Source organism: Cnephaeus nilssonii (assembly GCF_951640355.1).
Source record: "Cnephaeus nilssonii genome assembly, chromosome: 14".
NCBI lineage: Eukaryota > Metazoa > Chordata > Mammalia > Chiroptera > Vespertilionidae > Cnephaeus > Cnephaeus nilssonii.
In genome coordinates this window covers 15,635,192-15,660,353 of record NC_137085.1, presented here as the reverse complement: position 1 = coordinate 15,660,353, position 25,162 = coordinate 15,635,192, and the positions used below count along the sequence as shown (strand labels likewise).

The window sequence follows — 25,162 nt, the reverse complement described above, 5'->3', positions numbered from 1 at the left end:
ACATCTTGCCTCCCTGTCCTCAGATTCCCCATCGACTGTGAGAGACGGGACAGGTGCTCCCCAGGTACAGCCCTGCAGGTGGGGTTGCTGCCCTCTGCTTGCTCTTAAACCTGCGTCACAGAATGCTAGGGCAGAAAAGATTCTGATGTCTTAATAGAAGGGGGAGACTGGCCCAGAAAAGGGGGTGCTCTCCACCATCCCACACTGCATTTAGGGGGTTTCTAAGGAGGGTGAGCAGGCTTCAGGCACAGGCCCTGGAGCTTAAGGAATTCTACATGGACTTTTACCCCCTTTTACTACTGGGGAGCTCTTGCCCCCACCAGCAGGGGGAATAGTGCTGGTCTGTCTCCAAGGAGCCCACGGAGGAGGAACGAAGCCCCCATCTCCAAGCCCTACCTGGTCTCTTGGGAGCCAAAAACAATGAACAGTTTCCAGCCACTGTCCCAACGCCGAGGCCACCGAGGACTCTAGGAGGGGTCTGGAGACCTGGCCTGACTAGGAGATGCGACCAGGGCCTACCTGCCCCCAGCGGCACCCACCTCGAAGCAGTAGTCCTGGCCCAGGATGCTGCTGTGCACGGGCTTGATGACCACCTCCTCCTCCATGCTGAGGTCCAGCGCCTCCACCGCGCTGCTGGGGCTGAGCAGGGACTCGTGGGAGCGAGACTCCTTCACCCTGGGCATCAGATGGGACCTGGGGGGTGGGCAGCAGGTATGTCAGCCTGGGCCTGTCACTCCCCTCCCCTGCCCTGTCCCCTCTCCTCCAGGAAGCCTGCCCAGACCCTCCCCCCCCCCCCCCCAGTGGTAGGGAATCACTCCTTGATCAACCCCCAAGTCCTTTTCCTCTAAAGGCAGACTTGAGGGAGGGGCACTTCTGTGCTGGAGTCACAGAGACCCAGTATCGGTCCCTTTGCCCACAGCAGGACTGAGTGACCGGTTCAGCCTCTAAGGGAGCAAGTGGCTGAGGGTGATCCACGCAGGAGCTGAACGTCAGCACTGAGTGCAGGGCAGGGTCTGGCCTGGCTCCCAAGCAGACTCCGAGACCCACAGGGAAGAGCTGAGCTCACCCAGGTGGCCTTCCCCACCCCTCCCATCCCCTCTGCCCTGGTCCCCATCCAAGACCAGAGCAGACACCCACTCGTCCAGAGCGTTACTGCCCACAGAGCCCTTTCTCACACCCCCCTCGAAGCAGGAGAGCCACAGGGACCTCTGCTGCACCCATTTTATAGATGATGGCAGTGAGGCTCCAAATGCCAAAATCCAGACAGGCCCACATGCCGGGGCTTGGGGGCCAACACAGATACAAAGAGCAGAGGTAGTGGATGCCACCTGGTGCCGAAGTGGAGCCTGGAGCTGGACTGGCTGACAGATCTGGCCTCATTCTCGCCTGCTATGTGGCCCTGGACAAGTCACTACCTGCTCTCTGAGCCTCGGTTCCTCAGCACAGGCCATGGAAAGAGCCTCAGATGGCACCTGCACCAGTGCTTGGCAGAGTCGGCCTCGGAGCTGTGCACAGGAAAAGCTGGAGAGCCAGCCAAGCCTGATAAGACCACCTCTGGCGTGGAAGCTGAGCAGGCCTTGCCCTATTCACGTCCACGGCCCAGACCCCGGCACTGGCACAAAACCTTCCCTGGGCTTAGCTCACCCAGATCTCCCAATCCCTCTCCCTCTCAGCTCCTGGCCTCCAATTCAACAATCTCTCCCTGCCTGGTCAAAGACCCTACCCTCATGTCAGTGAGGCCTGGCAGGGTCACCACACACTTCCCTGCAGGACACACACCTGTAACCTACTTCCACGACCAGCCAGAGTAAGGGAGGCTGAGGCTACTATGTGTGCGATCCGGAATCCAGAGAACAGCAGATAGGTCCTGCTCACAGGGACTCACAGGCTGACAGAGGCCACCCTCCACCCGCAAACTCCACGTCAACATGGCAGCAGCCCACCCTGACATGGAGTCCTGTGCTGGGTGAGGCATGGGAATGAGAGCTGGAACTGGGATCCCAGCCCTTGGGGACCCCACAGCCCAACCCAAGAGGCAGTCAGCCTCCCTGCACCTGCTCCCCCAGGCCCAGCATGAAGCTGGCTCAGATCACTTGTGCCGTATTGATGTCCTCGGGCAGAGCTTCTGAAAGCTCCAAGGGAATGGACAGACCACAGGAGAGCTGGGAGAAAGACTGAAATCAAGTTAGAAACACCCGAACCTCCACAGGGCCCCCGTGTGGAACTTTCAGTGAGGCCCAACCCACCAGCAACCCAGCTGGGGTGCCTCTGCTCCTCCAGCGCCCTCCCTCTGGGAAGAAGTGGCTCACACACAAGCACTATGGCCGAACACAGCACCCCGTGCTAGGTGCCTTTGACAAGCCCTCCACCTGCTCCCCCAGCACAGCACTGACCAATGCCTTGGGTGGGTCTGTTATCTCCTCAGTCAATATTCCACCCAGGGCTGTCCACCTTCTGGGGCAGCCTCCAGGCCTCCCTTCCTCATGGGGCTTCATGGCTCAGTGCAAGAGAAGACCTGCCTCAGATGCTGGGAAGTCACCAGGCCAGGAACAGCAGGGACCCACAGTCCCTGGGCCTGCCATGCAGGGCTGGAAACCCAGCCTGCAGATCGGGATCGGGCTGCTTTCTGGCCCAGCCCAGAAACCCCTGCCGGGTAAAGATGGTGGGAACCAGGGCAAGTGGAGTAGGGACCCATGAAGTGCAAACAGAGGGGCTGGTGGGCTGGAGAGAGGAGAGGGAGGCACAGTTCAGTGGACTGGGCCTGCCCAGGAAACCGAGGGGCCCTGGTTCGACAGGCCAGGAGCCCAGCAGGCCCAGGCCTGACCCCAAAGTGGCCAGAGCCTGGAGCTGCAAATACCTACTTTTCCTTCCCCAACATCCTGCCCCACAAACATGCCCCAGCTGGCCCTGGCCTCAGGGCAAGGTTCCTGGGTGAACTCTTGTTAAGGCATCCTGGCTGCAGCTGGGCAGCCCTGAGCCTCCTCATCTCCCCAGCACTTCTAGGCCACAGCGGCACCCTCCAGCCAGACCCCCTCTACCCAACTGGCATCACTCCCATCTGTCTGCAATCCCCTCAAGGCCTATAATCAAGTCGCCACACTTCCACCTGGTGGTGAACCCGCCCTGAAATGTCCCCTCTGCACTTGCTCTCACAACACACCCTGGAAAGATGCTCCTCCTAGCTGGTCCCTAACTTCCTCTGCTCTAGGATCCATGCCCTGGTCTCTCCCGAACCCGTACTACCTTCCCCCAACCTTCTCTGCCTCAAAAAACCTTTCTCCGACTTCAAAGCCCAGGCCAAAAGCCACCACCACCACCACGCTGTCCCTAGTCCCTCCAGGCGGACAAGCGCTCACACCCAGGCCGTGTGGCTGAGCCCCACTCCACACCACGTTCCCACCTGTCTCCTCACCTAATTAATTCTCACGACAACCCATCAGGATTGAGGTTCCACACCTCAGAAAGGCCAGGTGGCTCGCCCAAGATTGCACAGGTGGCGGGTGGCAAAGGCCGCGTGTGATTTGAACCATATTCAGCAGAGTCTGAGACTAACTCCATCAGCACAAGGCTCGTCTTCCCATCTCCCCACAGGTGATGGGCAGAGAAAGGCCCACAGCCAGCTGACCTGCTCACTGGGATTCACTCATTCCAGGTCTGGGAGAAAGAGCTAGAGAGACTGGCTGGGGCAGGGCGCCCCTGCCCAGGAGCCCAGGAAACATGGGCACACCACAGGCAGGGGCAGGGGCAGAGCTGCTGCTGGAGATACAGCCAGGTCCCAACAGCAGCTCATTGTGCGGCCAGGGAGCAGAAACAAGGAGACATTGTCCCAGCTCCTGGGCCACAGCCTTATCTGATAGCCTTCCAGCCAACCCACGAGCTGTTTTTCAACCCCATCCTTTTTTCTCTTAAAAGGTTAGTGACACAGAAGTTTAGCAAATTCCCCATTATTTCAAGGAGGGAGGAGACCCCAAAACAAAACCTGCAATTATCAACAAGTTCCTGGCATGGGGAGGATGTCCCCAGTTATGAGTGGGGTGAGCTGAAAGTGGGGTTGTATAGCCTGGAAAGTGAGCCTCAGAGGGGGCAGAGGGAGCTGCCCTGCATGCCCCCAGGGGGCAGGGCTGGGACCAGGAGAGGTCAATGACAGCTCAGTGACAGCCGTCTCCACACGGGCCAGGCTGGTTCTGGAGGGAGTCAGCACCCAGTCTCTGACGGTGTGCAAGTAGGAACTGGGAGACCCTTTCAGACATGCTGTGGAGGAGATGCCTACACTGCTAGTGGGCTGTTAGGGTAACAGGCCAGGCAGTCAGAGCACGCAGGCAGGCAGTGGAAGGAGCCCCAGGAGTGCGCACGCACGACCATCCCCCCCACCCCCCCACCACACACACCTGTAGATGGAAACAGGCAGGAGGGCCCAGTGTCAAGGGTGCCCAGCTGTAATCTAGTCTCCATTCCTCATAAAACATGCAACCTTGGGATTTTTAAATCATTCAACTCTCCAGACCTCAGTTTCCCCATCCATAAGTGGGGAGAAGGAATCTCTTCCTCAGAGGGCTGCTGTAAGGATCAAGGATCAAGTGAGAATGTGGGGAGATGTTAGGGAGAGCAGGGGTAGATGCCAGTGACTCCATCAGTCACTTGTAACAGTTCCAGTGGCAGGAGCAGGGAATGGCTGTGAACAAGGAAGGATGCACCTGCTGTTATCGAGGCTGATGGTAGATGACACTCCTGACATTTGGGATGACAAGACAGGGACTTCCCGGGCCATTCTGTTTCCTTCCTCTGACCACTCAAATCCCTTACCTTCTTCTCCATGCCTCAGTTTTCCCCATCTACAAAATGGGACAAACTCCCTCTACCCAAATGCTGGGATGTCTCAAAAAAAAAAAAAAAGCCCTTAATTTCCTGTGTGGGCCCTTGCCACTGCCCACTGCCATAACCAGGCCTGGACGGGGCAGAATCCTGGATAAAGTTGGTCTCCAGAGGAGGTGCCCACTGAAGGGCTGGCAGGACCTGCCGACTGTGGAGTCAGGTCACAGCCGGGCAGGTGCAGGAGGCTGTGCTGAGAATCTGCCCACGGGTCCTGGCACACAGGCAGAGAAAGGGCCCGACCTCCTGAGAAATCCAGGGGCACGACAGTGCCCCACCCAGAACGCCCAGCAGAGCCAACTCCCCCCAGGCCCAGCCTCGCCCTCCAGGCCTGGGAACCGGCTGCTCAGCGGCCGCTCAGCGGCCAGCGCTCAACTCCTGGCCCAGCTGGGGTCCCAGGGGAAGGGAGAAGAATGCAGCCGCCCTGTGGCTCCAGGGACCCTGGGGAGACAGAGCCTGTCCTTAAAAGGCAGGGAGGTTACCATCCTGCCTGGGAAGGCTCCCTGGGATGGCAGGGCCTGGCCTGGACTCTCTTGGCCCAGGGTTCCCTGAGTCCAAGGCGAGGGGGGCAGGTCCTAACAGTCACTAGAACCAGTATGACCCTGTCCCCATCCCCAGACTGAGCCCTGGGCTGGAAGGGCCTGGTCTACTGCCATCACACTATACCTGGGAGCCTGTGCTTCCCCTTGTCACCACAGGGCTGAGCTGGCAAAGGAGGGTCCACATCCTGGCAACCAGACAGGAGTACCGGCAACTCATCACCTGCTGTGGCTACAGAGCCCCACATACTGACTGAATGACCAGCACTGCAGCAGCCTGCACTGAACAGCCACTTACTAAGCACCTACTATGTGTTCCCCTGTGTAATAGGTTTTCTTACCGAGGCACATACATCGATGCACAGCCTTCTTCAACTGCCTGCACAAAAGGCAGTGTCGCCCCAGCGGAAGGGAGAACAGGAACTCCAACAGGCTGATGAGCCCTGGTTCATGGGGCAACCCTTCCCACACCCCCAGATCATTTAAAGGATGCGACGACAGAGGCTTCAGGACACCAGGCTTAGAGAGGAGTGGCGTGGCTGGGTCACAGGATCCACAAGTGGAAGCTGGGATCCTAATGGCCAGATCACCCTCTGTGGGACTGTCCTTCACACGGGGGCAGGCCTGGGGGCCGGCATGCAGTCAGCCCAGTGCCCCAGCAGGCTCCTGTCCTCGTACGCCCTGAATCTGCCGGTGACCTCGGGCGCACCCCTTTCTCCCTTGGACCCACAGATGCTGCAATGCTCTGGCAGGTTCCCTCCTCTCTCTAGGCTGCTATTTCCTCACCTGAGCTACTCCAGAAAGCGCCACAACCCCGCCTCCCAACACCAACTCCCTATAAACATACGAGACTCTTTACCAACTGCTACATCTCTTCTTCCCACCGCCACCGCCACCCTAATATCCACAGAGTGACACCTCATTGCTGCCTGCTGGTGACCTGGGCCACAAGGCTTCCCAGGGATGCAGGGATGCTGGTTCTGGTCCCGGGCCAGGAGAGGCACACGTACCCCATCCCCGTCCCCGTCCCCATCCCCACCCTTGCCAGTATAATTCAACAGCCTAATGGAGTTTTCAAAACGATCCCAGGACACAGGACACATTTACCTCCCCACACCTTATTTCTTTTTTGGGGGGTGGGGGCGGGGAGGGAGATGGCAAAGGGCACACAGAGAAAGAAGAAACAAAAAAACTTTCCATCTAATCCCTCACGTCCTCCTGCAACCTGAATAATTCTGGGTTTTTAATCAATAGCTGCCAGACTTGTCAAATTACTTTGGGGACCTCACAGCAGTTTTTAAACATTCATAAACCTCAGTGGAACAGCGAAGTGCCCTGAATTTTAAAAGAAGAGAATGTGAGGAACACTCATTGAACAGGATGGGATCTGGGCGAATTGAAAGTTAGTTGAGGGCCTCGTGCCCCTCCTGCTTCTGAGTAGGGACAGCTCTCTACCTCTTCCTGGTCCCCAGGAGAAATTACCAAGCCTGGCCCGGCCACTCAGAAAGATTAGAGAGGGTGACACCCCCAAACCGTAAGCCACCCCGTCATCCAGAGTAAAGAGCCCCCCCACCCCTCCCGGCCCCAGGAGCACAGCATCCAGGACTGAGACCCCAGCCTCATCTGCCACAGCCTGGACACTGTCAACCCCAGAGGCCCACTGCACGCCCGGCTGGGCTGCCCGTCAGCTTCTGCACATGCACAGCAGGCTCTCGAGAATGGTTCAAGGCCTGGCCAAGGCGTTCCCTCCCTGCCAGCTCAGTCTCCTGCTCACACATGTAAACACACCCCTCGGTCCCCACAGATCACACCACCCACTGTGGGACTGGTTCCCCCACCCCCACCAGAAACCATAAACACCTCCAACAGCTGCCTCGGGCCCGGGGGACTCATGACCCAAGTAGGAATGGATGATGAAATAAATAAATGAACGAGCTGAAAACCAAGGACTTCCGCTCCTTAAAGACGCCACTTTCCCTCTGGCTTATCAAATCCCTCCCATTTCTCCACCTCCAGGAAGCCCTCCCAGGCTGGGACTGCACCCCCATGGAATGTGAGGGCGGGGCAGAAGCAGCATCTCCCCCTCATCTCCTCCACCCAATGCCCGGGTATCATGCCCTGTGGTCTCCTGGTGCTGTGTGGGCCATTCACGCTAGTGACAACAGGACCTTGGGAGAATCCTTCCCCCATCCCTGGGCACCAGGCTTCCTGTCAACCAAGGACCAGGCCCTTGTCAACACTGGCTGATGACTGGTCAAATGTGGTAAGGCCTCCTTCCTCAGAAACAAACACACATAAACATAATGCTCTGTGACTTTGTTAACCTGCGTGCCTCAGCTATCCCCTCTGCAGAATGGGGAAACAGGACCTTCGGAGCCACAGAGGGAGCGTGTGCAGCCCTGGCCCTGCCTTGCTTGGGCATTCTGCCCCACTCTGCCCTGTGTCGCCTCTCTGGTTGCTCCTGGCTTTTCCCTGGGCCCACTGACCTTTCCAAGACGCCTCTCACTCTGCCCAGCAGGCCGAGCCCTCCTGGCCCTCCCTGCATGTGGGCTGTCCAAAAGCCGCTGCCAACTGACCCAGAGACCCTCAGCCACCACACCGAACCACCGCCTCCCAGAGCACCTGGAGAAGACTGACATTTTAAGGAGGCGCCTCGCGTCCCCCTTGAAGAAGAGAGACACATCTCGGAATAAACGCTGGCATCCTCGGTTCCAGCCCCAGTGCTCACCTGCAGCCCAGCTGTGTCCCCCCAGCCACCACTGGGGACAGAGGGGCTGTGTGGCAGCAGGGAGACAAGAGGCAAAGGCAGGAAGGGAAGGGGTGCTGGCTCGAGGGAGCGCAGACCTCCATGGGCCTCTCCTGCTCCTCAACTTCCTATCTGACAAATGAGACCTCCCTTACCTCCTGCCAGGATTTGTTCTGAGGCTCATTATGCTAATGCCCCCTCCTCCCAGGCTAGTGAGTCCAGCACCCCAGTATATAGTTACTGAGCACCTTCAGTACGCCAGCACTGAGCCGGCGGGGGGGGGGGGGGGGGGGGGGGGGGCGGGGCTTGCGACCCCTGCTCCTCATTCCTTCCAAAAGCCTGGAGTCTGGGACCCCCAGTGGGGCCTCAGAGTTCTGTTTCCCACTGTCACTCACAGGAGACAGCCAGGAGCATTCGACAGGACAGAAGGAGAGGAAGGTGGTGCCAGCAAGCCACGGGCTCCCAGGCCACCAGCAAAGGCAGAAACTCGGAGAAATGGTGTCAAAGAAAACTGGGGTGTGGCTAAGTGCTCTGTGGCTCTCTAGTACCTGCCTCACCCAACACACACCTCCACTTGCCCACACACCTGGGAAGTGCACAGACTCCACACTGAACACACCACACACCTCTGACCCTCAAGTAGCCCAGCCGCCAACTGCAGTTAAGAAAACGGAGGCTCCGAGACCTTGGGGGCCTTGCCAAGGCCCAGATAGTGTATCAGACTCCGAGAGCCCACCTCCGCTTCCCACCCCACAAAGGCTGGCTCTAGGACAAGCTAGCTCTGCCATTTGCCACCTGGCCCATGGATTCCAACCCATAACGCCACACACTTCAAATGCAGCTTCCCAGGTACACCCCAGCCCAGCCACAGCAGCCCTGCTCAGCCCCATCTGGCTCCGGGCTGTCCACCTCCATGCCTGGCCCAAAGACCACCACCTCCGCGGCGCACCCCAGCAGAAATGACCCGTCCCTCCAGGTTTGCCCTTAGGCCCCCACCTCCCTGTACACAAAGAAGTGGAGGCTCAAATAGGTCCTGCAGCTCGCCCACGGTCAAGTTCCGGACCAGGGCTGGAGGCCTGGCATCCGGGCTCCAACTCCACGCCCTCTGGGCTGCCTGACGCTGCCTCAGGCTTTCACCTGCCTACAGAAATCGTGGGATCGACCGAACCATCTTTCTGGTAAGGTACAGGAACCCTGGTCACCAGAACGCTCACCTCCTCTGCGACCCTGGGCAAGTGGTTTCCCCTGTCTGGACAATGGTGAGAAGGACATCACGCTGGTAGGGATCTGACCCACGGCCAGCCCCCAGCAGCGGCAGTGAGAGCGGCTAGGACCAAAGGATACTTGTGACAAACCAGGCAGCTCCGCTATATTCCTCATGACCCATCCACAGGCAAGTTTGTAACAGCTTCTGACTTCTCAGCGATGAGGATCGCCCCAGCAAAGACTGCTGCATCACAGTGGCCTGGCTCCTTCCTCACAACTGTTTCCAATATTTAAGCTGGAGCAAAACACACTCCAGGCCCAGACACAGCCTTCCCGGTCTTCCACCACCCCACCCTGCAGGCCGAAGGACCAGGGAACAGACACAGGCAGGGAGGAGAGGGGAAAGGAGACCCACTGGGGGGCTGGGATGGAGATGACACGGTCCCCAAACCCTGCACAGCCCCACCCAGCCTGGCCCAGGGTTGGGCCACGCAGAGCAAAGGCCAAGTTCCTCAGCTCAGAAAACTTCTCACGGTTCCAAGCGTTTCCTGGTTCTCAACGGGTCCGCCACACAGGCCACCGGGCCTTGCTTACAGAGAGAAACAAAACCGATTTCCTCTCGTTAAAAACTAAAAACAGCCACGGCACTTTTTGTTTCTTGCTCTTTGGTGGGGCTATCCTAATTGCTTCCACATTCAGGCTGGCTGTTGATGTCTGCAGAGCCACGGAGACATTCCCGGGGGAGACATCCCCGGGGAATTCCTGAGCCCTCCCTAGGCTGGCACCTGGGGCAGTCCAGTCCCTCTCTAACAGGTAGCGCCCACCCATCCCACAGAGATCGCCCTGGGCCCAGGAGGCTGGCAGCTTCCCTCCTTCCTCCTTCCCCAGCCTCCCTCATTCCAACCTCTGTTCAGGCCACTCACCATCTCTCAGCGTGGCCACCAAGCTCGCCAGGCCCAGGACACCAGGGGGCCAGGCCAGCCAGCCAGCTGCCCGCCGTTTCCCACCGGGCCCAGCCAGTCCAACCCAGCTCTGGTCCTGGACATGCCACTCCAGCCCTGTCCGCTGGGACTAATCATGGCTAGTTAAACAAAGGCTAAGTTCCAACTCTCCGTAATGTGCTTTTAAAGGAACAGTGTCCCACTTGGCCCAACCAGGGTCTTAAAGGCACAGATCCCTTTTTCTTTACAGAAAACAGGACATCAAACAACAACAACAAAAACCAAAGAGTCATGATCAGATTGAAGGTCTTGGGCTTCTAAGGAAGACTTTAGATAAAAATGCACAATAGTAAAAATCCAAATTTCACCCAAAGGCTCCAAAGCACCCCAGAACAATGGGGCTACATCTTGAAGAATAAGCACAGAAATGGCAGCCATTTTTAAGCACTCGCTTCGTGCCTGGCACAGCGCTTAGAACTTCATAGCACGGGCTCATTATTCCTCACAGCCACTCCACAAGACAGGCGATAGCTGGCCCAGCTCAGAGGAGGAACTGCATGGGCAGAGGTTCCCAACCTGCCCAGGACTTCATACCGCGTGCGTGCGGAAAGCTGGGACCCAGCCACGAGAGGTCCGCCAAAGCCAGGATGTGTTCCCCCACCTGCTCCCCCCGCCCCCCCGCCTCCCGGAGGCCCAGCTCTCCCCAGCCCAACGCCCAGGCCACTAGCACCTTTCCTTCATGGGCAAAATGAAGGGGGGAGGATGAGGGCTCACTGTCACAGGTGCCCCAGCACTGGGCTATCATCTGGGCCTCAAAGCCCTGTGAGGTTGGTCTAGTCTTTCCCCTTCTTACATACAGATGAGAACACTGCATCATGACATCTGGCAGGACATGAAGGAGACAGGCAGACCTGCAACGGTGGGCACTTCACACCCAGGCCCAGGCCCCTCCTGGACAGGCTGCACGGCTAGAGGCGGCGGCAGGTGAGGGGAGCCCGGGGCTCAGCAAGCTGACAAGGCCCTTCCACTGTCTAACAGAATGGAGGCGGCAGGGCTGCGGGCTCTCCTGGGGCCCCAAGGCTCCAAAGGGTGGGCAGGGCCTGCCCAACTGCTAATAGAAGGGGACCAGGGGAGGAACGGAAGAGAGACGTGACTGCCTGGGCCTCAGTACCTGTCCCAACAAGCCCTCTGAAAAGATGGGCCATTTCCTGGCACCTGGGGTAGCTGGGCAGACAGTAGATGCTGTTTCTCGGATGCCATCCTCTGTCTGAAAGGCCAAGGCCAGGCGGAGTCCTCAGGCCTAACGCTGCAGGGGCCAGCCAGGCAAGGATTTACCACCCTCACTCTGTTTCCATGGAACCCCCAGTCACAGAAGCTTGAGGCCGCAGCCCGGCGGTTAAAAACATGGGCTCTGACGCCAGAATGTCCAGTTCAAATCTGGGCTGTGCCACTTACAACTTGGTGCTCTTGGACAAGGCAAGTCACCTCTTGGGCCTCTGTTTCCCCCTCTGTCAGATGGACAATAGTGATGGTATTAACCTCGCGGGGTGGCTGTGAGGAGTCACTGAGTTTCAGACAAAGCCTGGCTCAGAGTGAGCACTGAGACCAGCCAGTTAGTGAAGCTGAAGGAGGCTGCCCAGGCTGTCCTGGGAGGCACACAGCTGGACACCAGCCCTGGGTACTAACCCTGGGCAAGCCACTTTTCGCGGGGTCTTAGTTTCTTTCTGTAAAAAGGAAGGAGTCCAATTGGGACCCTCAGTGGCTACCAGGCAAGACCACCCTCCCAGAACCTCTCAAATGCTCACCCTCTCCCAGAAGGCCAGAAAGACAGGAAGGCTGGGCGGTGGCCCAAATACTTTGAAACCTGAAAACAACCTGCCTCTGGCCCACCCCCAGGCCAATTGGGATCTGCTGGGCAGCAGAAGGGAAGAGAGGGCACGAAGCAGCCAAGCAGCGACACTAACTGTCATCAGGAGGCAGCGTAGAGTGTTACCTCTGCAGGTGGAGCCCAGCCCGAACTTGGCCTTCTCACTCCCCAGTGAGAGGGGCCTCCTCCCCAGGTGTCGCCAGGGTTTGTGTGCAGCTGAGCTCACTTTCCTGTGGGAAGCTGTGCAGCAGTCAGACAAGCCACCTCACACCTGCCGCACAAGCAGCCTCCCTCGGCCCCAAGCGCCCCAAGGCTTGACCAGGCTCAAGGCCTGCCTCCTTCTCCCTTCCTGGAGCCTAAAGCAACCTGCATGTGTGCTGAGGGAGGGCAGGGCGGGTGTGGAGCACCAGAGGAAACAAGGTAGGAGGCAGGAGCAATGCCCTGCAGCCCTGGCAGACCAGGTGGCCACTAGCCCTGGGGCAGCAGGGCCCGGGGTGACTTAGGTGCCACCATTACCCCCTCACCCACAGGGTTGTAAATCAGTCAGCGAGGCGTGGCCTGACTTGGCGTCCCTCCTCCCGCACAGGCCACTGTGCTCCTTCCCAGGCACCCGCATCACCTTTCCTCCAGGTGTAGTTTCTCAGGATCTGATTTGGGACACTCCTCCAGGAAGATAACTTTCCTTTGGCGATTTCACCACTCCTTAGCTTTAAATATGTCCAGTGTGCTCAGGACTCCTGTGTTCCTATCTCCAGCCCTCCCCTCCCCTGAACTCCAGGCTCACAGATCTAAATGCTGGCTGACATCTCCTGGACTCCTGAAAGTCCGAAGTGGACCTCCACCTCGGTGGTTAAAGCCCAGTCTCAAACACCAGGAACCCTACCTCTCCTTGGCCTTTAAAATGCAGCCCATCAGCAAATCCTCTAAAATCTCACTCATCCACTCCATGGAACCTGCTCAGGCAGCCTCAGTCCTCCGCCCCCAACTCCCTACTAGGGTGTAACAGGGACCCTTTAGAAATGCAAATCATTATTTAACTCCTGGGCTAGAAACCCATCAATCAGTCCAATCAGCACTCAGAATACATCCAAAGTCCTCCCCAGGTGGAAGAAGTCGGCCAGGTGGATTACCTACCCTCTGCCCTCATCCAGCAACCCCCACCCTGCACCTGCGAGCAGCCTGGGCCGGCCTGCCTCCGCCGGCCGGGACTTTGTACTGCGGCTCCTCTATTTTCCCTATCTTCCAAAGGCTGGCTGGCTTAGGGAAGCTTTTGGAACTCAGCCCTCCCCCTACTGCCCCATTCCAACAGCTCTTGACACATCCCCATTACTTCCACCGAACCACCTAGCGTGCTTCTTCCTTCATAGCACCTTGCTCATTCAGCCAGCAAATATTTAAATGCAAGCTACGGCCCAGGCACTTTTTTGAGCACTGGGAATCCAGGTGCTGAACTAAGCAGACAGAAATCCCTGACTTACATTTCAGTTAGGGAACTTCACCCAACCTGGAATTCCTTTCCAGAGCTCGGCGTGCCCCAGGGCCACGTCTGGGTGTTTTCCACGTCCTAAGGCACAGGGGGGTGGGGTTTGGCATGCTGCAAGAGCTCAGTAAGTATTTAACATAACGAGTGTGCAAAAAAAACAGCATGGCAGCAAAGAAACCAAGCCTAGAAAGACACTAGAAGTCAAGAGTCCCGCCTTCAGTGTCTCCTAGGGAGATGCCTCTCGCTCCCTGGCAGGGGGGTGGGGGGGTGGGGGGCTCAGGTGAGTGAGAGGCTTCTGCGCTCCCCAGCCCCTAAGGGAGACTAGATGCACAGCGGCAGCTTCAGTCCACTAACTGCTGGAGAACAGAGGGATGACCACAGGCCTGCGCAGTCAGGGAAGGCTCCCTGAAGAGGTGAAATCTGAGCAAGGCCACGTCACCCCCCAGGGCCCCCAAATCTAGGGAGAGGGAGAAAAACAAAATTGTGGTTTAGGACTCTGATGTCCTTTTCTCTAGTAGGAAAAAAAAGAAAATACCTTGCTCCGAAAACCCCTTTACTTTTCATTAGTGTCGGGATCAATACAAGTTTGAGGAGTAAAGCTCCTCGCCTGCAATACTAACCACCAGAGAGACAGGCTAGGATTATTAAATCTGGGTCCAAGAGCCCCAGCGGCTTGCCCCTTCTCCTCACCTGCGCTGGCAGCCTCCCGCTAAAGAACAGGCAAGGTCCTCATTGGGAACACAGCCTGAGGTCAAAGCCGCCTCCTGCCAGCCTGCCTTGCCAACCCCACCAGTTCCCTGGGCCTAGATCACCTTCCAGGTGCCCCACAGCCTCCCCTCCCCGAGACTTGATGCTCCCAGAGGGCAGGGCCTGATTCCCAGGAGGAGGAAGAAGCCAGTCTAGCAACCCCAGGCACCCACCTTTGCACTTCCTCTCAAGCCCCTGAGGGTCTTGGCTGGCTGTTGACCACCTTCCCTCATCAGTGAGGCCCTGGCCCCAGGACAGGTAGCCTTCCAGGGCCAAGGTCCCAGGAGAAGCAACCCCACAGCCTCCAGTCTCCCTCCACCCCCATCAGAGGTCCACGGGGGAAGGGAGCTTCCTGCGCCCCTGCCCTGGCAAAGCCACCCACAGACCTTGGCGGCGAGAACCCTGGCCTCTCCGCTGACCCAGGTCTGGGCACCAGGTGCCCGGGAGTCCGATCCAGCTTCTGCGAATGGGCAGGCCTCCACAGAGCAGACCCTCTGGCCCGGTCCAGGATCTTGCTGAGGTTGTCACCAAGGAGTCCAATACCACAGAGACTCATCCCCATGGATGGTTTGCATCCAGGTGCCACTTCCGGCCAGATCAGGGGACCTCTCAGCCCAGGCCAGCATCGAAGAGGCGTGCCCAGGCAGGCTTCCCTCTTCCTGCAAAGTACACGTTGAATCTGTCTTCCAAGTTGAAATTTCACAAACGTCTTTAAAAAAATACAGCGGTGACAACAGCTAGAGATTTCCGGGTCCTCCAGAGAACAAGTGGAAGATTACAGCCTTCCATACAGGTAGCCAGTAGGCACGACCTCCGGGTCCAAGAAGTTTAGAAAGACGCCTGGAAACAGCCACTTCCGGCCTCAGGAAAGGGTCCTTCCCAGGCACCTGAGCAGGGAGCTCTGGGTCTGGCTGAGACTCACAGCCAGGAGAGGTCCCTCCCAGGCTCCTCCCCTAAAGCACTGGCTCCGCCCAGGGTCATAAATGGCCGGGAGCCCCGCCTCTGGGTCTTTACACTGGACATTCCCTCCACTGGCCCCGGCTCTAGGCAAGGCTGGTTTTGCCTCATTCTTGTCTCAGATCAAGTGTCCTCTCCTAGGACAGGCTGTTCCTGAGCACTCTAGCTAAAGGAGCAAACCTCCCCCCCAACCCCCCCAGTTATCACCTGGCTTCATAGTCTTCATAGCACTGAACTGAAATCACCTTGTTGGCCCCCTCTCTCCCACCACGAGAATGTCAGGTCCGCAGGAACAACGCATGCTCACCCTGGTAAGCCTGGCACACCGCAGGCCAATGCTTGGTACAAGGTAGGCACTGACAGACGTGTTGAATGAACCTTTCTGGGATGGGCCGGCTAAAGCTGTATAGGTGGGAGTGGGGGTAACCAAAAGACTGGGAGGGATGCCAGAGCCACCTCCCTGGGCACTGCACACTGAGCCTTCCAGACTTCCGCACCTCCCCCCCCCCACACACACACACGCTCTAGCCCGCCCCGCCACCCAGCCAGGCGGCTCGCCCACCTGCAGCACAGGCCCTTCCCTTCCCGGGCCAGGCAGCGGGGTACATTCCGAAGCCAGCTGCCCCCAGCTGCAACACTTTCTTCTCTGATCACAAGGAAGTACAGCCCCATCCCCGGCTCACTGCAATAGGGGGGGGGGGGGGGTAGACTGCTGCCTCCTTCACCACTCCCGGCCCCCCCCCCCCCTACTTTCATTCAAACATTTAAACAATTCAAACGGAGACGGAGGTGCAGACAAGGCCAGCGATTTGCCTACCAAGGTCACCAGGCTGGAGGGCCCGGGAAGCTGGGCTCCTGACTCCGGCCCTCCCCGCCTGACTAAGGGAGTCAACAACAGCAGGCACCCAGCTGGGAGGAACTGAGTTCCCAGCAGCAGTCCAGGGTTCAAGTTTCCTCTGGGCCTGGTCCCCTGGGCTGAGCCAGAGGAGAGAGGGGGAGGGTTCATCTCAGGAGGGACGGAGTACACAAGCAGGTGAGCTGGGAGAGCTGCCCAGGTTTGTGAACGCCACAAAGGTGGTCCCATCGCTGGCCTGCTCCTTCATCCTGGGGTCACATGCACCTGATCCTCACTGAAACGCAAATCCCAAGGGAAGGGCAAGCCCAGGTAACCCAACGTTTTTGCCCGGGGTCACCCGCTTTTCCGTCCACTAGAGAAGCCAAAGCAATGCCTTGGACCTCTACCACAGGCAGGGAACCACACTGCTTCCCTTACAGCCACCAGCCAGCGGGACTAATTCAACGAAGGCCCCCCCACCCAGTGGCCTCCACGGAAGGGACTGCTGCACAACTTCTTGATGCAATGGGATAAGGGATTCTAATCCCTCCGTGTAAATATGGATGGAGAGAGGCACTGGGGGACAGAGCCCTGCCTGGGGTCCTGCCTACTCCATGGCTTCTGTATCCAGAGGCATCACAAGCCCCAGTTTAAGTCCCCTGCTCCAGTCCCTCAGCAAACAACTGAACTCCTACTAAGTGCCAGACCAACAGGCACCTACTTGGTGCAGGACTCTGGCTGGGGCACCTGCAGGGCTGGTGAACAGGTCTGACTGTGGTCCAAAGCAACCCCCAACCTGGGAAGTCAAACTCATCCCACCCCCTGCTGTGTCCTGTTCTGGGCACAGGAGATTCTGACCACAGGGGATCCAACAATGCCCAGAGTCCTCCCCACCCTCACCCCCATTCCAGGGGCTCTAAGCCAAGCGGCGCACTTAGTGGTTCTCTTCCCTCTGAGGTGGGGTTCCCCCTCACAGTTTTCATCCGGGACTATCCAATGTCCTAATAAAATTTCAGGAGAAGCCCCTCTGGCTCCCAGAGCAGCCAAGGCAATGACGCAGAGGGAGGGAGCAGAGCACATCTCCGAGGACTCCTCCCACTTGAGTTCAATTGTGGCAACAACGAGGCAAGGCTGATGCTGTGACCACTTTATAGGCGAAGAGGTCAAGTCCAGAGTTCAGTCACCTGCACAGGTTGATGCAGCTTCATCTGAAAGTCATGCCTCACCCCAGACAACCATTTGTACCTATTACTCATCCCCTCTTCTCTCCCTCCCCAGTTCTAATATCCTTCCTCCTGGAAGCCTTCCCAGATTTCCCCTGCTGGTTGGTCCACACAGTTCTAATATCTTGTTATAACAAAATGGGCTCCTGTGACAGGGCCTCTCACTCTGCACGACAGCTGTCACAGGAGGGGGGTGTCACAAGCTAAAAAGAAATAAGCCTGTATCTGGGGTCAAAAGATGTACATCCCAACTTAGGCTCCCACACTTCCTGGCTAATTGGCCATGAATAAGGTGCTTCCTCCATCCCCTTCTTAGCCTCAGCTCAGAGGACTGCATAACCTCCTGCAAGCTCCTTCCACAGTCATCTCGAATAATATGCAGAAGCAGAGTGAGTACACCTGACCGTCCTTGACCATGTGTAGCTGGGGAATTTCAGAGGCTGCCCGATCCAGTCCCTCCTGGTTCCAGCACCTCCAGTGACCCAGGCCTCCCTAATTCAGGCCCCACCCACCACACACTCCTCACCTTTACACCCATTCCATCCAGCCACCACGGCCTCCTTTTCTGTCTTCCCCATGATGCCCTGTCCTTTCTCAGGCTTCACCTCCTATTTCTAATTCTCATTCACCTTCCAAGATCCAGCTCAACTGCCCCCATTTAAGGGGGCCCTTTCTCAAGGTCTCCAGGAACCAGACTGTGCAAGCTCTCTCCCTCTTCCTGAATCCCTGGCCTGCCTCACCCTCTACTGGGTGCTGCTGGGGGTCTATTCATCTGTTTCTTCAGGTCCTGGGACTCAGTAATTGTGCGATGGACATATACACCCTGCAGGCCAATCTTCTCCCCAGAGCCCAGAGTCCAGATGTCGCATTATTTCAGATCTGAGGGTGTCTCACCAACAGGGCGAGGCTCTCTGGATCCCTCCTCCCTCAGAAAGCGTTGCATTTCCTGGGGTGCAAGAGAGCCAGCCCCAAGACTGTCAAGGAACACTTCCAGGCAGGGCCAGGCATGCCCTTGGGGAGAGAGAGGCTCATGTCTGGGAGGGACCTTTCCTGTGACCGCGGCTCTCCTGTTCGGAGGCTGTCAGAGGACAGGCCCTCTCTGGGGGGCCTGAGAGCTGCCTGAGCGGGAGGAGGAGTCATCAGCGGGACAGAAGCAGACACGGGACCAGACAAGGATGCCCTGCAGAGGACAGTCAGCCCCAGAGCCTGGCTGTTCATGGACAAGGGCTTCTGAAGAGACCGTGGCTCTCCTTAGCGGAGGATGAGAAACAAATGTGGTGTTAGACTGAGGGCCAACTCTGGGTAACAGTTTCAAAGCAGCTGAGCCATTAATTTATATGAGCACATCTATGCTTGTGTGGTTTCATCATCACCAACAAACAACAAATGTGTCCTGGCACCTGCCATGTGCCAGGCTCAGTGCTAAGTATTTTACATGCATTATCTTGATTAATCCTCCAAAGAGCCATAAACGGTTGGTATCCACAGCTACATTTTACTAAAATGAGGCGGAAGCACAGAAAGGTTGGAAAAGCTGCCCAAGGTCACACAGCTAGTTACTGTTGGGAGCTGGCATTCAGGCCCCTCAGTCTGGCCCCAGCCTGTCTTTCTGGTCCAAGCGGCCAGTGCCCACCATTCCAGAGCCCCCGTTCTCTGTCCTTGCCGCCCCTCATGTGTTCTCCACTCACCTTGTTTTTCGATGTGTGTGGGTTCATGTATATTGTCAGCTTGCAGCCTCCCAACTGCCCCCTCCCTCCTCTTCACCTGCTCAGATATCCCCCCAGCTCACATCCCCGCCTCCCATCAGGCCAGCCAGTTTGTACCACCCCATCTGCCCGCCCCAACCTGCGTCTTGTGGTAATGACTTCAGCCGGCAGAGAATCCTGGAACCTCCCCCGCCCCACACTGATGTTGACACATGTTCACTCAAAAAATGTAATGTTTCCATCAAAGCATTCAGGGGAGTAACTTCCCACCCGTGCGCCGGCTCCTCGGAAAAACGTAGAGTAAATTTACTCAAACGGTCAGTGAGACACGGTCAGCATTTCTCCTTTTTGGTGGTCACAGGGCCAAGTGCTGGATGACACCCAGCACGGTGGTCCAGGGACTGAATGCTGTCAAGGGGCAAGGGGGGGGTGATTCCAGTTGATGGGCCTGTGACTGCCAGCCCCTTCGGTACAGTATGCTGGGGTCAGCAGGTATGTGTGTGCGGGGTGTGTGTGTGTGTGTGTGTCAGGCCCCCATTCCCTAAGCGCTGTCCCCAGGCTCCAGTTCCACTCACTGTGCTCCCACCAGAGCCCAACCTCCGTGTCTCTGACTAGGTTACCTGCTGCCCCGGCCCCAAGTCTTATCCCACCCCACCAAAGTGGGACTCTGCCCTCAGAGCCATCACCACACCACGTCAGAACCAGGCCCAATGCAATGCCCGAGTTCACACACGCCTCCTAAAAGGTCAAGGAATTCAAACCTCCCTGAACTGTCCCCTTACTCACCCCCAAACGCTTGGGACCAGGGACAACATTGTGAGGTGGGGGTGGGGAATCTTGCCCCACCTCCAGGTTCAGCACTGCCAAAAGGCAAGGTCAATGGCAGGCACTGGACCTGGATGCCTTGCCTAGAGGTCAGCAGGGCAGGCTAGGTCCCAGCCCTACCACTGGCAACTGGAGAGGACGATGAGGCTGGAGCACCTGGCCTTGGGGAAGGCCCGGCCCTCTGCAGCAGAGAAGGTGAAGCAGAGGCGGGGAGGCCCCGGCCACACGCCTGCCCACACTTCTCCTGCAGTCCGATGGTACTGCTGCAACAAGATGTCACTGCCAACCCTCCCAGGACCCCCAAGTCGGCTCTTGGGTTCCCTGCGTGAAGAGAGTGGAGGGAAATGTTAGGGTCGCCGAAGGAGGAACGCACGAGGCCAAAGTGGTGAGGGATTATACATTTATTAGGTCATCTGGAGAATAGATGGGCTGAGCCCCAAAATGGCACCAGCACCCAGGGATGGGGCGTCAGAGGTTTTAAAGGACTCAAGGCGGGCTTTTTCGGCGGGGAACTCTCTGGGCGGGTCCGAATCCTGGGAAAGTCTGGAGAGGAGAGATAATGGTCTCAGCAAGTGGAATGTGGTCTTAGCAAGTGGAATGTGGTCTAAGCGAAAGGGAATGTCAGTTGTGAAGTGGCCTGAAGGTCAGTTCCCAGGGGAGGGGAAAGCGATTCAGTTACTTGGTCAGACCTAACAGGAAGCATCTGATTTTATTTCCTCCAAGGCATCTCCCACAGCGAGGCCATGTCTGATACTCCTCGCCCCTTCCCGTGCCATGTGCCAGAGGGAGGCATCCCTGTCCCATTTTACAGATGAGGACACAGGCCCACCAAGATTAAACATCTAGTCCAAGGTCACACAGCTAGAAGGGGAGTGACGCCAGGATACAAGCAGGTGAACGAGAACCTGGTCTCTGCCCAGAAGTTGGCACTCCAATGGAGGCGGGACGCACACAGACATTAATGCTGAAGAATAACACACTCATCAGGCCGGGGCCCAGAGGAAGCTGCAAAAGGTATCCACTGCACGGCCTGGCCCCACAGGGGGTCTGTAACGGCGCAGGAACACGTTCAGGCTGGGTGCAGGGAACTGGGGGAGGTTCATAGGAGGAGGAGTCCCAGCACATCCTCTCCTGCTGAGACCTGGGTCCCCACTGAGCTCTGAGCCCGGTGCACTGTGCAGCGAATGAGTGTGGACAGGTGGGTTCACCCAGGCCGACCCCTGGCATACCATGTCACACCTACATCATGACAGCCCCACCCCAGGAGGTGTGTCAAGTTCTCGTGCCTCATGTACAGGCGGAAGACAGAACTGCAGAGCGGCCAAGTACTCTGCCCACGTCGCACAGCTGGACAGTCCCCGTCGGGTCTGACTCCAAGGCCTGCCTCTCCTGCCTGCCTCTCCGGCAAGCACTTCCCTTCGCTGGGCCTTGATCTCTCCACTTGCAGAAACTCCACTGTCAGAAGCACCTCCACGGCAGACGGCGCTGGACGTTAAACGCCCCCGTACCTACTGCCTGTTGGGGACTGCGCCGAGGACGGGCCTGCTCCCCAGCCAAGCTTGCCAAGGAATGGCCGCTGATATGGAGTTCTAATTGGCGAGCCTGGCGGCACTGAGCCCAGCAATACACCCGGTGGGTGATGGTGTTGCAGGGGAAACAGCTGAGCACAGCAAATATAGCATTGACCCAATTCAGTTCTGTTCTGTCTTCGAGAAAATAATTGAGTTTAAATGAATAGGTTTCCCATGTCCCCTCCGGCCTCGAGGAGGGTGGAAAGCGAGAGGGGGAGACAGGAACAGTTCCGCGGGCTCCCTGTTGGTTATTTCTGAATCATTAGGCCTGTGAAAGGTTTCCTTCTTTCCTTGGCGGCCGGCGGGGCGGGGGGAGGGGACTGGACAGGGCTGGGAGGCAAGGAGGTGAAAACCACACAAGGTGGATGGTGAGGATGGAGGTTTAAGTCCTGGCCTCACCAGCAGCTTTGTGGAGTAGCCCAGTCAGTCCCCTTGGGCCCCAGGGTTGGCATCTATAGAACAGGACCCCCCACGCCCTCCCAGGATGGCTGGGAAGAGCTAATGCAGGTGAGCACCTTGAAGGTGGAGTGAAGGAGTTGGAGGTGAAGTGCAGAGGTCAATTCTTTGCCCTACATGTAGGAATAGAGGCCCAATGTTGCCACATCTGTGTTTTGTTTGTTTGTTTCGAAGAAAAACCAAAAATCCAGACTTTTCAGGTGCACGTTTTAGGCGTGGTTAAGTATTGGTAAGCAATTAAAAAAAATACACGCCAAAAAAACACCTCTCCACCCTCTCAAACCAAATGAAACCTGCCTGTGGGCTACACGTGGCCACGAGCCACTCATGTGCAACCTCCCATTTATGACAACGCGTGTAAAGCAATCGATGACGTGATGACATGCCGGTGTCCTCCCACCTGTTTACTGCCCTCTGATTTCCTCTGACCGGAGGCCAAGCCCAGCCCAGCCGGAGGAGGAAAGACAGACTCCCTCCCCTTCCAGGCGGGACTCCTCAGGAGGGCGAGGAGGGACTGTGCCCTTCACTGTGGGAAGGTGAGTGGCGACGCTGGGCCTGGCTTTACCCTAGAAATGAGTGGCCTCCGCCTCACCTCTTGCACTGCCTTCAACTCTGTTAGGGCCTCAGCTTCCTCTTCAGCAAAAGGGCATTTCTGAGAGGACCAAAACACAAGCAGAGAGCTTCAAGACACCAAGTGAGCACCTGTCCTGTGTCCTAGCGAAGGAGTGTCACAGAGGAGAGAATGTAAGGGTCAGCAAGGCCTCGGGGCCTTTCCCCAACCGCCAGCCAGCTCTTGGCTGTGTGAGCCCGGGGCACTGACTTCACCTCTCTGGGCTTCAGTCTCACCCTCCGTACACAGGAGACAGGAATCTTAGGGACACAGAGCTGTTGTGCAGATTCAGTAAGATGAAGACTATCAAGTGCCTGGTAGGATGCCTGGCACATAGTAAGAGATCAAAAAATGACAGGCACTATTATTACTGTTGTTGTTATCTTTAGAGAGGAGCGAGCCGGGGAATCCTGACTGCGTGATCACAAGAATGTAGCACAGCCAGGCAGGCTTGTTAAACAGATGAGGCCACCTATAATTAGCACAATCGTTATGCATGCAAATGGTGTGGCTTAGATGCTGCAGAAGGGTGTTCTTTGAAGTGTGTTTAAATAACCTCTCTCCCCTGGCTGCCCGCCCTCCCCAAATCTTGTTTACACTATTAATTTCATTAGCAAACACTTTCTTCATAAAGTAAGACACAATTCCAAAGTACCACATATTCGAATCAAGGGGGTTTTAAGCCACGTGAGACCCTGCCCGCCCCGCCTGGAATAGTTTGTGGGGGCCCATCCTAGGGCTCCTGGGGCAGCTGCCAGGCCTGGGGCTGCCAGTTACTGTCTCTGCACCCTCGTTCCCAGGAGGCTGGAGGCCTCTGCTAACTGGCTAACTCTGCCAAGCGCAGCTGCCGCTGGGAAGAGGGCAGGTGGGGCAGGGAGCAGGCACTGTATTTGGGCAGAAGAGGCTCTCAGCAGCATGAATATGACCGGGGAGTTCCCTAGCAGCCCAGGCGTAGCCTATCAGTAAATGGGCTATGCCCATTTCATAAACGCGTATTACCCATTTACATCGGAGAAAGCCCAGGCTCAGAGACACTGAAGGAAGCAATGTGCCCACGTCACCAACAGTAAGCTGGACAACCGGAATTCAAACTTAGGTCCGTCTGCTCCATCCGGAGTCTGCTCTTTGGGCTCTGCCCTGACACTGTATTCACTGATCCCAGAGCTGCTGAACGGGAAGGGATCACCACAGACTGACCTAGGTTTGGGGCTGAAGACACCAAGGCCGCGTACTCTGCCCAGCGTCCCACAGGCAGAAAAGAGAAGCTCCCAGAACCCAGGGCCTCTCGCCCCAGGGTAGCTGCTTCTGCATCCAGATCTTTAAACACGAGACAACGCAACAATCTTCCTCCCCTTTAATAGCTGCCTCAGTATGTTAACCGTCCCTGCTGCTCTGTGCCCAGCACAGACCCACGCAGATAAAAGATGCTGAGGGAAGGTTTGCTGAGCTGTTTTCTTGCCCCAAAAGACAACGCTGAACCGGGGGTGCGGTGAAGGCAGGCCAAGGAAGATGGGTGGAGGCTGGGGACGAGGGAGAGAGCAGACCAGCCCATCCTCTCTCTGTGGGGGAACCTGGCATCCTCAGCTGGGCAAGGACCCCTTTCAAAGCATTTCCCTGCTGGACGCCTACTCAAGAGTCGGGCAGTTAGATTCTCACTTTTGGAAGAACGGAAAATAGAAGTTTTAACAGATATGTGAGCCCCTTACCAGTCCCCGGAGGCTGAGACCTCCATCTCAGCAAAATGAAATGTTTGCTTTTCTCACTCCTTTCTGGGCCCAGAAATTGAGGCTGGGAGAGAGGAGTAACTTGCCTGTGGGTTCAGGAAGTGGACTAGGACCCTGACTTCTTTGCTCCTTCAACAAGGCTCTCCCATTGCCCCTCCCTCCTCCCATCCCTGGTCTACGAGCTTCCCAGGGGTGGGGACAGCAGCCCCTGGCTGTATGAGGTAGGGGCAGGGAGGAGACCCTTCCCCTTGAGGATGAAGGGGAAGATGGGGCCAGCCCTCAATTGCCAGCTTCCTGCTCCTGCTCCTGCTCCTCCTCCTCTTCCCAGACACCCTGCAGCACCCACCCTCACACACAGCCAGGGAACTTCTCCTAAAATCACTGATCTGACCCGTTCCCACCTCCTCTTAAAATCCTTCCAGCTCCCAATGACCTTAAGGATCAAGTTCAAACCCTGCCTGCCTTCCCACTATCTTCCTCCCCATTCCCTGCCACTCCCCAGGACCAACATACAATCACACGTGGCCAGCAACATAGCCTGCCAGCAAGCCCTTCCCCTCCTCTACGCAGGGATATCTTCCACCAGCCTTCCCCTTCCCACTGTGGCCAGACCACCAACTCCCAGAAGCCCCTCTAACCACAGGTTCTGGTGACCTATCTGCCTCCTCTAGCAGCCAGCAGGAGCCCTTGAGGGCAGAGCCTGGGTGTGCTGGCTGGAGTCTGCTGCCCTGGGCTCCACATGGACAACAAGGGCCAGGTCTACGGGTGACCAATGGGAGGGGAGGCCCTTGGAGGAGATCTGACCATAAACCTCTGGCCCAGGTCAGGGTAGGGCCAGCCAACTGGCTCTCCCAACC

General features: G+C 57.3%; 1 protein-coding gene across 3 annotated transcripts in view; it reads right to left on the bottom strand.

Moving 5' to 3' along the window:
* The window catches only part of DAB2IP (DAB2 interacting protein), a 176,725-nt gene that overhangs the window by 24,647 nt on the left and 126,916 nt on the right, over window positions 1-25,162 (bottom strand). For all 3 annotated transcript variants that reach the window (XM_079789790.1, XM_079789789.1, XM_079789788.1), the window contains exon 4: window positions 540-693. In XM_079789790.1, the coding sequence (XP_079645916.1) occupies window positions 540-693 (154 nt within the window). The remainder of the gene's footprint in view (window positions 1-539; window positions 694-25,162) is intronic.